At 45.8% G+C, this 14182-nt stretch overlaps 1 protein-coding gene across 7 annotated transcripts in view; it reads left to right on the top strand.

The window, feature by feature from the left end:
* The window catches only part of PLCH2 (phospholipase C eta 2), a 325113-nt gene that overhangs the window by 157205 nt on the left and 153726 nt on the right, over positions 1 to 14182 (top strand). For 2 of the 7 annotated variants that reach the window (XM_067472943.1, XM_067472944.1), the window contains exon 1: positions 1090 to 3045. The exons of 2 other annotated variants lie outside the window; for them this stretch is intronic. In XM_067472943.1, the coding sequence (XP_067329044.1) occupies positions 2925 to 3045 (121 nt within the window). In that variant the 5' untranslated portion in view covers positions 1090 to 2924. Of the gene's footprint in view, positions 1 to 1088; positions 3046 to 14182 lie in introns of those variants that run through there. 3 more of the 7 variants (XM_067472946.1, XM_067472940.1, XM_067472945.1) reach the window with 3 other exon arrangements.

Raw genomic sequence — 14182 nt, 5'->3', positions numbered from 1 at the left:
ACTCTACAAGCTAGCTGGCATTGCCCCCCCCCCCCCAACAACAGAAGCAAAAGACTTTGAAACAGTTGAAATCCAACTTCCTAATGCCTTGAAGGATCTCTCCAGCTACTCCAAAGATAACCACCTGGAGCCTAACCCTGCCAAGACACAAGTGTGTGCTTTCCACCTACGCAACCATGAAGCCATCAGGAAATTGAAAGTCACCTGGGAAGGTCAAGAGCTTGAACATTGTTTCCATCCTAAATATCTCGAAGACAAGCAGATAGGAAACACTGCTTGAACACCAAGCACAAGGCAGCGACACGCAATAACATCCTGCGGAAACTGACAGGCAGCACATGGGGTGCAGACCCACAATTAGCAAGAACATCAGCCCTGGCCTTGTCTGACTCAACTGCCCAGTATGCCCGCCCTGTTTGGCAACATGCAGAATAATCACAGGATGTCTTAAACCCACACCTGTGGCTAAACTCTACAAGCTAGCTCGCATTACCCCCCCCCCACACACACACAACAGAAGCAAAAGACTTTGAAACAGAAGCAAAAGACTTTGAAACAGTTCTAAGCAAAAGACTTAGAAACAGCTTTCTAATGCCTTGAAAGCTCTCTCCAGCTACTCCAAAGAGAACCACCTGAAGCCTAACCCTGCCAAGACACAAGTGTGTGCTTTCCAGGTGAAACAGGAGAAACATCAGGAGAGAATGCTTCTGTAACATGGCCATACTGCCCCAAAAACTCACAACAACCCAATACGTTTATGCTTTATTTTATTATAGTTTATTTTATTTCGATATGCTCGGTTAGCACATTTATAGACATTGAACAGACATGGCTTCTAAGTGCCATTTGGAAAGTTTAGAACTTTGCACGCTGCCGTGGGACAATGACACTTGCCCGTGGGACAATGCACTTCTCCGTGGGGCAGTGACACTTGCCCCGTCCCCTTTGGCCCATGCCAGCTGGGAGACGGCATGCATTCAGACCAAGAGTCCCTGTTCTTCTCTCTGTTTTCATTTTTCTGTGGCTGCAGCACACACCCGCCTCCATGCGCGCGCACACACACACACAGATGCATCTCTAAATCCCTTGACTGGATAAGGCAGAAGCCGTGGCTTTCGGATTAGCATATACGCCGGATTTAGGGTTTCAAGCAAGCATGTGTTGATGTCGCTGGGCTGCAAATAGTTCCTCCTTTTCCTTGGTTTGCTGTGTTAGAAGCTTTCCTCCTCGAAAGATGCCGATTGAGCCGTTCAAGAGGTTTGTCGAAGCCTGAGCAAGAAGAGAGTTCAGAGATGCCGTTCTCGATGCGGTAAACGTCGAGAGAAAATGCAAACGACAGACTTCCAGGTGCACCGATGGATCTGAAGTGGCATTCACTGCCTTCTGCGCCGCGTACATCGCTCAAAAGTTCGTAAACAGGCGTAGGAAATTCACCCGCGTTGCAATTGCCTTCTCATTCCTTCCCATATGCACAAGGGGATAATCTCTCCGTGGCATGGAGAAGCAACAGCTGTGGCCTGGAGAAACAGACCGCAGGACACAATGGTGATGGGCCACGGAAAGAAAACAGCACGGATTAGAAGCCTTCCCAGTTGCCGCTTTGCCTAACCGGAGAGTCGTGGTGCTTTATTATTATTCTCCTTTCAAGAGAGAATAATTTTTTTTTGTATTTTTTTCAAAATGATCTTCAGTTAGAGTTCTCATGATTTGGATTGGTAAGAAAACAGTCCTGGGATCATCTAGAAGGACAGAGGGACCTCAGATCCAGAAGTTGATGGTGGTTCCAAGTCAACTAGAAGAAAATTGGACTTAATATTTCTCACGAAAAGTTGTGAAATTTCCTTGTCAGTTCAAAATGATCTCCAGTTAGAGTTCTCATGATTTGGATTGGCAAGAAAAAAGTCCCGGGATGTGTTTTCCGACCGTCTAGAAGGACAGAGGGACCTCAGATCCAGAAGTTGATGGTGGTCCCAAATCAACTAGAAGAAAGTTGGACTTAATGTTTCTGTCTCAGGAAAAGGAGTGAAATTTCCTTCAACAGTCCATTTCCTTGTCAGTTCAAAATTATCTTCAGTTAGAGTTCCCATGATTTGGATTGGTAAGAAAACAGTCCTGAGATGTGTTTTCCGACCTTCTAGAAGGACAGAGGGACCTCAGATCCAGAAGTTGATGGTGGTACCAAGTCAACTAGAAGAAAGTTGAGCTTAATATTTCTTTCTCACGAAAAGGAGTGAAATTTCCTTGTCAGTTCAAAAAGATCTTTAGTTAGAGTTCTCATGATTTGCATTGGCAAGAAAACAGTCCTGAGATGTGTGTTCTGACATTCTAGAAGGACAGAGGGACCTCAAATCCAGAAGTTGATGGTGGTACCAAGTCAACTAGAAGAAAGTTGAGCTTAATATTTCTTTCTCACGAAAAGGAGTGAAATTTCCTTGTCAGTTCAAAATGATCCTCAGTTAGAGTTCTCATGGTTTGAATTGGCAAGAAAACAGTCTTGGGATGTCTTGAAAACAGTCTTTTCCGACCTTCTAGAAGGACCAAGGGACTCCAGATCCAGAAGTTGACGGTGGTTCCAAGTCAACTAGAAGAAAATTGGACTTAATGTTTTTTTTTCATGAAAAGAAGTGAAATTTCCAAAATAATCTTCAGTTAGAGTTCTCATGATTTGGATTGGCAAAGAAACAGTCCCGGGATGTGTTTTCCGACCGTCTAGAAGGACAGAGGAACCCCAGATCCAGAAGTTGATGGTGGTCCCAAGTCAACTAGAAGAAAATTGGACTTAATGTTTCTGTCTCAGGAAAAGGAGTGAAATTGCCTTGTCAGTTCATGTTTTTTGGTGGAATCTTGTCCTTGCTTAACCATGTCCTCCGGAAAGTGAGTTCCAAATTTGGCACCGAGCCCGGAAGCTCTCCTTGGCGCCCGACATGGAGTACTCTCGGTCGCCTTTGCTCCGAAACAAGTTTTCGGTGGCTCGCCTGGCCGAAGAGTTTTTCTGGATTGGTGGGAGTATTATAGCCACTCCCAGATGGAAAATGGGCCAGATAGGTAAGGTGGCAAAGATTATTACTTCTCTCCCTCTTTCATACACAAGACCAGGGGTCCTCAAACTATGGCCCGCGGGCCGGATACAGCCCTCTAAGGTCACTTATCTGGCCCTCCAACAATTTGAGGGACTCTCTGCCCTGGAGTGTGGTGGAGGCTCCTTCTTTGGAAGCTTTTAAGCAGAGGTTGGATGGCCATCTGTCAGGGGTGATTTGAATGCAATATTCCTGCTTCTTGGCAGAATGGGGTTGGACTGGATGGCCCAGGAGGTCTCTTCCAACTCTTTGATTCTATGATTCTATGACTGTGGCCTGGCCCTCTGTTTAAAAAGTTTGAGGACTCCTGCACAAGACAATAACATTTTGACGGTTTGGGGGTTTAAGTAGTATTTACCAACAGCTTTGGATGAAAATACAAAGTGTCATGAATTCCCAGATAATGGCTTGCCCAGTGTTTCTCAACCCTCCTAATGCCACGACCCCTTAACACAGTTCCTCATGTCGTGATGACCCCCAACCATAACATTATTTTCACTGCTACCCCAGAACTGCAATTTTATTGTCGAAGGCTTTCATGGCCACAATCACTGGGTTGTTGTAGGTTTTTCAGGGTTATATGGCCATGTTCGAGAGGCATTTTCTCCTGACATTTCGCCTGCATCTATGGCAAGCATCCTCAGAGGGAGTGAGGTCTGTTGGAAGTAGGAAAAATGGGTTTTATATATCTGTGGAATGGCCGGGGTGGGACAAAGGACTCTTGCCTGCTGGAGCTAGGTGGGAATGTTTCAGCTGACCACCTTGATTAGCATTTGATGGCTTGGCAGTGCCTGGGGGAATCTTTTGTTGAGAGGTGATTAGATGTGCCTGATGGTTTACTCTCTGTTGTTCCGCTGTTTGTAATTTTAGAGTTTTGTAATATTGGTAGCCAGATTTTGTTCAATTTTGCTAGTGTTCTGAACCGTAATGTAAATATCTGATATGCAGGATACACTGGACCAAATTTGGCACAAATACCCAATATGCCCATATTTTGCTACTGTTATTTATGTGTTTATTTACTAGCCGTCCCCTGCCAGGAGTTGCTGTGGCCCAGTCCGGTGACCTGGAAAATAAAGTAATGTGAAAGTGTTGGTTTGTAATGTATGTCATGTCTTCCTGCTTGTGGATAAACAGTATTTCTTGCTGTTTCTTGGTCAGTGTTGATGTGGAGAGTGCCTGGTTGGCCTACTCTGGAACATGGGACATATCACTATCCTTCTTTAGAGGTCCCTTTCCAATCTATGAGACTATATCTGTGTGTGGGAATCATGTATATCTATCTGGATGGCTCTCTGTCAGGAGGGCTTTGATTACGTTTTCTTTCCCTGATGAAGGGAGTTGGACTGGATGGCCTTAAGTATTTTCTGTTGGCCATGGGGGTTCTGTGTAGGAAGTTTGCCCCAATTCTGTCATTCATGGGGTTCAGAATGCTCTTTGGTTGTAGGTGAACTATAAATCCCAATAACTACAACTCCCAAATGTCAGGGTCTATTTCCCCCAAACTCCATCTGAATTCACATTTGGGCATATGGAATATTTATGCCAAGTTTGGTCCAGATCCATCCTTGTTTGAGTCCAAAGTGCTCTCTGGATGTAGGTGAACTACAACTCCCAAACTCAAGGCCAATGCCCACCAAACCTTTCTAGTGTTTTCTATTGATCATGGGAGTCCTGTGTGCCAAGTTTGGTTCAATTCCATTGTTGGTGGAGTTCAGAATGCTCTTTGATTGTAGGTGAACTATAAATCCCCGCAACTACAACTCCCAAATGTCAAGGTCTATTTTCCCCAAAGTCCACCAGTGTTCACATTTGGGTATATTGGGTAATGGTGCCAAGTTTGGTCCAGATCCATCATTGTTTGTGTCCACAGTGCTCTCTGAATGTAGGTGAACTACAACTTCCAGACTCAACATCAATGCCCACCAAACCCTTCCAGTATTTTCTGTTGGTCATGGGAGTCCTGTGTGCCATGTTTGGTTCAATTCCATTGTTGGTGGAGTTCAGAATGCTCTTTGATTGTAGGTGAACTATAAATCCCAGCAACCACAACTCCCAAATGTCAAGGTCTATTTCCCCCAAACTCCATCTGTGTGCAGCGTATTTGGGCATATGGAATATTTGTGCCAAGTTTGGTCCAGATCCATCCTTGTTTGAGTCCAAAGTGCTCTCTGGATATAGGTGAACTACAACTCCCAAGCTCAAGGTCAATGCCCACAAAACTTTTCTAGTGTTTTCTATTCATCATGGGAGTCCTGTGTGCCAAGTTTGATTCAATTCCATCGTTGGTGGAGTTCAGAATGCTCTTTGATTGTAGGTGAACTGTAAATCCCAGCAACTACAACTCCCAAATGACAAAATCAATTTTTTTTGAGTGAAGGACATACATTGGCCTGATAGGTGTCTTGTGTCCAAATTTGGTGTCAATTCGTCCAGTGGTTTTTGAGTTCTGTCAATCCCACAAACAAACATTACATTTTATTGATATAGATTTACAACATTTCTATGCCGCCCTTCTCACCCCGAAGGGGACTCAGAGCAGCTTACAATGGATATCTACATACAATACATGATATTATTAGCATAGTACAATATCAGTACTGTCCTGTAATGTCATGTAAATACCTGATATGCAGGACGTATTTTCATTCACTGGATCACATTTGGCACAAATATCAGATACGCCCACATTTGAATACTGGTGGAATTGGGAAGGGTTTTGATTTTGTCATTTGGGAGTTGTAGTTGCTGGGATTTATAGTTCACCTACAATCAAAGAGCATTCTGAACTACACCAATGATGGAATTGAACCAATCTTGGCAGATAGGACTCCCATGACCAACAGAAAATACTGGAAGGGTTTGGTGGGCATTGACCTTGAGTTTTGGAGTTGTAGTTCACCTACATCCAGAGAGCACTGTGGACTCAAACAAAGATGGATCTGGACCAAACTTGGCACAAATATTCAATATGCCCAAATGTGAACACTGGTGGAGTTTGGGGAAAATAGTCCTTCACATTTGGGAGCGGTAGTTTCTGGGATGTATAGTTCACCTACAATGGAAGGGCATTCTGAACCTCATCAACGATAAAAGTGGGCCAAACTTCCACCGGGATTGTGGCGCAGCTGGCTGAGTGTCAGCTGCATTAAGATCACTCTGACCAAAAGGTCATGAGTTCGAAGCCAGCCCGGGCTGGAGTGGGTGTCCAGCCATTGTGTAGCCCGTTGTCGACCTTTGCAACCTGAAAGACAGTTGCATCTGTCAAGTAGGAAAATAAGGCACCACCTTAAAGTGTGGGAGGCTAAATTTAATTTATGAGGCCATAAAGAAAGAAGACTCCGGGGAATGTGGAATGCGGAAGAACTTCATCGGTGTCGCTGATGGACGATGAAAAGCAGCAGCTCCCCTGGCGGCCAGAAAAAAGTTAAATAGCCTTGGTGTATTTGTGTGTTAAACGTCGTTTGTCAAAACTGGCATTGAATGTTTGCCATATATGTGTTGACTGTAATCCGCCCTGAGTCCCCTGCTATGGGGTGAGAAGAAGGGCGGAATATAAGAACTGTAAATAAATAAATAAATAAATAAACATAGAATCCCCATGACCAACAGAAAATAGTGTGTTTTCTGATGGTCTTTGGTGACCCCTCTGACATCTCCTCGCGACTCCCCGAGGGGTCCGAACTCCCAGGTTGAGATACACTGCTCTAGCCTGTTGGTTCTCCTACTTGCTCATTGCTGGGGATTATAAGCATCACATTTTGTAGTAATTGTAGTAATGTATTGTCGAAGGCTTTCATGGCTGGAATCACTAGGTTCTTGTGGGTTTTTTCGGGCTATAGAGCCATGTTCTAGAGGCATTTCTCCTGACGTTTCGCCTGCATCTATGGGAAGCATCCTCAGAGGTGAGGATGTAGTTGTAGTAATGTTTCTATACTCATGTAATAGTAATTTCCTTGGAGTCAGACATGAAGCGATACCTTTGGTGTTGGAGTATCATTTTTTGAACATTTGAGTATCTATTTTTTGAACATAGATTATCCTTATGTTTTTCAGTTGTCTCAGAGAAACCCAAAACCAGAGGATTTCAGTCAGTCGGCTGCTCTGTATACAATTGAAAGAATCATACAACAATCCGGTTGCTTGCTGCGTTTCCCCGTAAATCTATTCATCTTTCCTGACTGTATTTATTTACTTGGAGTTGTGACATAAACAATTACTTTGTTTAGGAACCAAGAGATGAGTCAGAAATATTGTTTGCTATCTGGCAGATAACGAATTTTGAAATCGGCTAGACGGGGAACCTGGAACGGAGGTAGTGGACAAGGCTACCGGTGAAATCCTTGAGCAAATCACGATTCCTAAGTAGTCGAGTCTACTGTAAAGACGTATAAACCAGGAAGTTAGTAAATGATTTGGATTGTTGTAGGTTTTTTCAGGCTGTATGGCCATGTTCTAGAGGCATTCTCTCCTGACGTTTCACCTGCATCTATGGCAAGCATCCTCAGAGGGAGTGAGGCCTGTTGGAACTAGGAAAAAGGGTTCATATATCTGTGGAATGTCCAGGGTGGGACAAAGGACTCTTGTCTGCTGGAGCTAGGTGGGAATGTCTCAACTGACCACCTTCATTAGCATTTGATTGCCTGGCAGTGCCTGGGACAGTCTTTTGTTGAGAGGTGATTAGATGTCCTTGTTTGTTTCCTTTCTGGATTGTTGTAGGTCTTTTCAAGCTATATGGCCATGTTCTAGAGGCATTCTCTCCTGACGTTTTGCCTGCATCTATGGCAAGCATCCTCAGAGGGAGTGAGGTCTGTTGGAACTAGGCAAAAGGGTTCATATATCTGTGGAATGATGACCAGGGTGGGACAAAGGACTCTTTTCTGCTGGAGCTAGGTGGGAATGTTTCCACTGACCACCTTGATTAGCATATAATGGCCTGGCAGTACCTGGAGCAAACTTTTGTTGAGAGGTGATTACTAGATGTCCTTGTTTGTTTCCTCTCTGTTGTTGTGCTGTTGCAATTTTAGAGTTGTTTAATACCTGTAGCCAGATTTTGTTCATTTTCATGGTTTCTTGCTTTCTGTTGAAATTGTCCACATGCCTCTTGTGTATTTCAAGGATGGCAACGGCATCCTTGAAGTGACTGGATTGACCTTGAAGGAGCTGGGGGTGGTGACGGCCGACAGGGAGCTCTGGTGTGGGCTGGTCCATGAGGTCACGAAGAGCCGGAAACGACTGGACGAATGAACAATGAGCATAGTGTCTAGATCTAGGGAAGTCCTGCTCCCCATGCTCTATTCTGCTTTGGTTAGACCACGTTACCTGGAATATTGTGTCCAATTCTGGGCACCACAATTCAAGAGAGATATTGACAAGCTGGAATGTGTCCAGAGGAGGGCGACTAAAATGGTCAAGGGTGTGGAGAACAAGCCCTATGAGGAGCGGCTTAAGGAGCTGGGCATGTTTAGCCTGAAGAAGAGAAGGCTGAGAGGAGATATGATGAGAGCCACGGATAAATATGTGAGAGGAAGCCACAGGGAGGAGGAGGAGGGAGCAAGCTTGTTTTCTGCTTCCTTGGAGACTAGGACGCAAGGGAGCCATGGCTTCAAACTCCAAGAGAGGAGATTCCACCTGAACACGAGGAAGAACTTCCTGACTGTGAGAGCCGTTCAGCAGTGGAACTCTCTGCCCAGGAGTGTGGTGGGGGCTCCTTCTTTGGAAGCTTTGAAACAGAGGCTGGATGGCCATCTGTCAGGGGTGCTTGGAATGCAATATTCCTGCTTCTTGGCAGAATGGGGTTGGGTTGGATGAAGGCCCAGGAGGTCTCTTCCAACTCTAGGATTCTAGGATTCTATAACTTCCTGACTGTGAGAGCTATTCAGCAGTGGAACTCTCTGCCCAGGAGTGTGGTGGAGGCTCCTTCTTTGGAAGCTTTTAAGCAGAGGCTGGATGGCCATCTGTCAGGGGTGCTTTGAATGCAATATTCCTGCTTCTTGGCAGAATGGGGTTGGACTGGATGATGGCCCATGAGGTCTCTTCCAACTCTAGGATTCTAGGATTCTATAACTTCCTGACTGTGAGAGCCGTTCAGCAGTGGAACTCTCTGCCCAGAAGTGTGGTGGAGGCTCCTTCTTTGGAAGCTTTGAAACAGAGGCTGGATGGCCATCTGTCAGGGGTGATTTGAATGCAATTTTCCTGCTTCTTGGCAGAATGGGGTTGGACTGGATGATGGCCCAGGAGGTCTCTTCCAACTCTTGGATTCTAGGATTCCTGTCTGAGAGCCGTTCAGCAGTGGAACTCTCTGCCCCGGAGTGTGGTAGAGGCTCCTTCTTTGGAGGCTTTGAAACAGAGGCTGGGTGGCCATCTGTCAGGGGTGATTTGAATGCAATTTTCCTGCTTCTTGGCAGAATGGGGTTGGACTGGATGATGGCCCAGGAGGTCTCTTCCAACTCTTGGATTCTAGGATTCCTGTCTGAGAGCCGTTCAGCAGTGGAACTCTCTGCCCCGGAGTGTGGTAGAGGCTCCTTCTTTGGAGGCTTTGAAGCAGAGCCTGGGTGGCCATCTGCCAGGGGTGATTTGAATGCAATTTTCCTGCTTCTTGGCAGAATGGGGTTGGACTGGATGATGGCCCAGGAGGTCTCTTCCAACTCTAGGATTCTAGGATTCTATAACTTCCTGACTGTGAGAGCCGTTCTTCAGCAGTGGAACTCTCTGCCCAGAAGTGTGGTGGAGGCTCCTTCTTTGGAAGCTTTGAAACAGAGGCTGGATGGCCATCTGTCAGGGGTGCTTTGAATGCAATATTCCTGCTTCTTGGCAGAATGGGGTTGGACTGGATGATGGCCCAGGAGGTCTCTTCCAACTCTAGGATTCTATTATTATTATTATTATTATTATTATTATTATTATTAAGCAGAGGCTGGATGGCCATCTGCCAGGGGTGCTTTGAATGCAATATTCCTGCTTCTTGGCAGAATGGGGTTGGACTGGAGGATGGCCCAGGAGGTCTCTTCCAACTCTTCTAGGATTCTAGGATTCTATATATACACACAAAATACAGGGTTAGTCAAAATGCATAGGCCAATAAGCCATTCAATTGAATGGCTTATTGGCCTATGCATTTTGACTAACCCTGTACATATACACAAAGTGGGCCACAGCAAAGTGTGGCAGGGGACGGCTAGTAATAAGTGAATCTCTCGAAGGGCCACTTTGGGTCCCTTCCTGGCGAAAGAAGGGTCGTTGGCGAATGGGACCCGGCACGGCCAGCCGATTCCTTTTGTAATGCGTGCATTCTTCTTCGAGTGAAAGGCTGTGATTCACTCTGCAATAGAAGCGCATTGTTGGTGGCCGGATGGGGGCAGAAAGGGTCAGCATGGGTCATCCATACCAAGCAGCGCGAGATCGAGGAATACTGCGTGTGTTAATTATTTCTTAATTTTTTGCGGTATGAATTGAAACCATGCGACATATGAGCCAATACGCAGCCTTGTCCTGTGTGTGTGTGTTTCTTTGGAAGTAAGTCACATTGAAACTGCTGCTATGAAAGGCTGTCTGAAACTGCATTATATTGTCAACGTAGATTCATATCATTGCATTGCATTATATGAGTCTTACTTACTTAGGCGACCCCTCGTTTTTCAGTGTTCTTGTGGGTCCGTATGTGGCTGCGGAGCCCAATTCTTGACCTGTATGTTCTCCGTTCCGCAGTGAGGGCATTGGTTTCCAGACAGAAGGCGGTCTCGGTCGGGGTTGGCTTGACGCGCCTTCCTCTTGGCACGTTTCTCTTTTTCGCCCTCCATTCGTGCCTATTCAAATTCTGCAGCACTGCTGGTCACAGCTGACCTCCATCTAGAGCACTCAAGGGCCAGGGCTTCCCAGTTCTCGGTGTCTATGCCAGAGTTTTTAAGTTGGGCTTTGAGCCCATCTTTCAATCTCTTTTCCTGCCCACCAACATTCAATTTTCCATTCTTAAGTTCAGAGTAGAGCAACTGCTTTGGGAGACGGTGGTCAGGCATCCGGACAATGTGGCTGGTCCAGCGGAGTTGATGGCAGAGGACCATTGCTTCAATGCTGGTGGTCTTTGCTTCTTCCAGCATGCTGACGTTTGTCTGCTTGTCTTCCCAAGAGATTTGCAGGATTTTCTGGTGGCAGCACTGATGGAATTGTTCCAGGAGTTGCATGTGATGTCTGTAGACAGTCCATGTTTCGTAGGCGTAGAGCAGGGTTGGGAGGGGAATAGCTTTATGAACAAGCCCCTTGGTATCCCTACGGATGTCCCGGTCCTCAAACACTCTCTGCTTCATTCGGGAAAATGCTGCATTCGCAGATCTCAGGCGGTGTTGTATTTCAGTCTCAATGTTGACGTCTGTAGACAGTCCACGTCTCGCAGGCGTAGAGCAAGGTTGGGAGGGGAATAGCTTTATAGACAAGCACCTTGGTCTCCCTACGGATGTCCCGGCCCTCAAACACTCTCTGCTTCATTCGGGAAAATGCTGCACTCGCAGAGCTCAGGCGGTGTTGTATTTCGGTGTCAATGTTGACTTTGGTGGAGAGGTGGCTGCCAAGGGAGCGGAAATGGTCCACATTTTCTCATGTGACACCATTAAGATATATTTCTGGCCTTGCAGAGGGATTGGCTGGTGACTCTGGAAGAGCATTTTGGTTTTTTCAATGTTCAATGACCGGCCGAGCTTCTTGTATGCTTTTGCAAAGGTGTTTAGAGTGGCTTGCAGATCTTCTTCTGAATGCGCACAGACGACGTTGTCATCAGCATACTGGAGTTCTATAACAGATGTTGTTGAGTCTATATTGACCATATCATGCAGTTTCAAATGAGTCTATACTGACCATATCATGCAGTTTATACTGACCATATCATGCAGTTTCAAACTGCAACATATGGCAGTGTAGATGTGGCCCCAGGTTTTTCTCAGGGGAAGCAATGAGTGAACTTGGCACTTTGCTTCCCGGTGCAAAAAAAGCCCTTTTAAAAAATTACAATTTTTGAAATATGTGAAAAGACGGAAAGAAAATATTGGAAGAACAATAAAAAGAAGAAGAATGGGATGTCTGGTGTATTGTGTTCCAAAACTTTGTCAGTCTGGATTCGAAAGTCCCACAGGATTTTTGCGTGTTCATTTCCCACGACCTCTGCATGTTTATGATCCCTTTACCAATTCTTGACTCCTGGCAGGTGGTCCTTTTGACACAAGTTCCAGTGAATCTTCTGGGCCACAGAGTTGTGCCTCCGTTTGTAGTCCGTCTGTGCGATTTTCTTGCAACAGCTGAGGAGATGGTCCCTGGTTTCATCGGCTTCCTTGCACAGTCTGCATTTGGGGTCATACGCTGATTTTTCAATCCTGGCATTAATTGGCTTTGTCCTGATGGCTTGCTCCTGGGCTGCAAGAACCAGGCCTTCTTCTGTCTCCTTCTTCAGGGTTCCATTCGTGAGCCTTGTTATTATTATAATTATTTGAAACACAACAAGACGAGTCCACAACAGACAAGATCATTCTGCTGGCTGTTGTGTTGGATCCCACATCGGACACTTCCCAAGTGTCTAGGACTGTGTGATGTATCGGCAAATAATGTGTGCAGATCCCAGTAAGGTGGCCTTATGCACCTGGCAGATGGTAATTTTGTCAGCGCCGATTGTGTTTAAGTGCAGGCCAAGGTCTTGAGGCACTGCACCCAGTGTGCCCATCACCACTGGGACCACTTTACTGGCTTGTGCCAGAGTCTTTGCAGTTCGATCTTTAAATCCTCATATTGTGTCATCTTTTCCAGTTGTTTCTCTGCAATCCTGCTGTCGCCTGGGATTGCGACATCGACGATCCATACTTTGTTTTTTAACACGATTGTGAGGTCAGGAGTGTTGTGCTCCAGAACTCTGTCTGTCTGAATTCGGAAGTCCCAGAGGAGTTTGGCGTGTTCATTCTCTGTAACTTTTTCCGGCTTGTGATCCCACCAATTCTTTGTTGCAGGCAGATGGTGTTTGTGGCACAAGTTCAATGGATCACCCGAGCAAGGGCGTTGTGCCTCTGCTTGGACTCTGTCTGTGGGATCTTCTTGCAGCAGCTGAGGAAGTGCTGCTTCTTTGCAGAGTCGACACTTGGGATCTGTTGTCGACTTTCCAATTCTTGCTTTGATGGTGTTTGTGGCACAAGTTCCAATGGATCATCTGAGCAAGGGTGTTGTGCCTCTGCTTGGACTCTGTCTGCGTGATCTTCTTGCAGCAGCTGAGGATGTGCTGCTTCTTTGCAGAGTCGACACTTGGGATCTGTTGTCGACTTTTCAATTCTTGCTTTGATGGTGTTTGTGGCACAAGTCCCAATGCATCATCTGAGCAAGGGTGTTGTGCCTCTGCTTGGACTCTGTCTGCGGGATCTTCTTGCAGCAGCTGAGGATGTGCTGCTTCTTTGCAGAGTCTACACTTGGGATCTGTCGTCGGCTTTTCAATTCTTGCTTTGATGGTGTTTGTGCCGCAAGTTCCAATGCATCATCTGAGCAAGGGTGTTGTGCCTCTGCTTGGAGTCTGTCTGCGTGATCTCCTTGCAGCAGCTGAGGATGTGCTGCTTCTTTGCAGAGTCTACACTTGGGATCTGTCGTTGACTTTTCAATTCTTGCTTTGATGGTGTTTGTGGCACAAGTCCCAATGGATCATCTGAGCAAGGGTGTTGTGCCTCTGCTTGTAGTCTGTCTGCGGGATCTTCTTGCAGCAGCTGAGGCTGTGCTGCTTCTTTGCAGAGTCTACACTTGGGATCTGTTGTCGACTTTTCAATTCTTGCTTTGATGATGTTTGTGGCACAAGTCCCAATGCATCACCTGAGCAAGGGTGTTGTGCCTCTGCTTGGAGTCTGTCTGCGCGATCTTCTTGCAGCAGCTCAGGATGTGATCTTATGTGATTATTATTATTATTATTATTATTATTATTATTATTATATTCTAATTAGAATAGATAAGGAAATAGCTTGCCATAAAGCAACTTCCTGTTTTAATGTTCAGTTTTGCTTCAGAACCAGGCTAAGGGGTTATCTGTATTTTGCTCACTTTACCTGTTTCTTTCCTCCCCCCCCCCCCCATTTGCCTCCCTTCTTTCCTTTCTT

The sequence above is a fragment of the Anolis sagrei genome, chromosome 13 (assembly GCF_037176765.1).
Source record: "Anolis sagrei isolate rAnoSag1 chromosome 13, rAnoSag1.mat, whole genome shotgun sequence".
Classification (NCBI taxonomy): Eukaryota; Metazoa; Chordata; class Lepidosauria; order Squamata; family Dactyloidae; genus Anolis; species Anolis sagrei.
The sequence above is the reverse complement of the archived record's forward strand: the minus strand, read 5'-3'. Positions and strand labels throughout refer to the sequence as shown.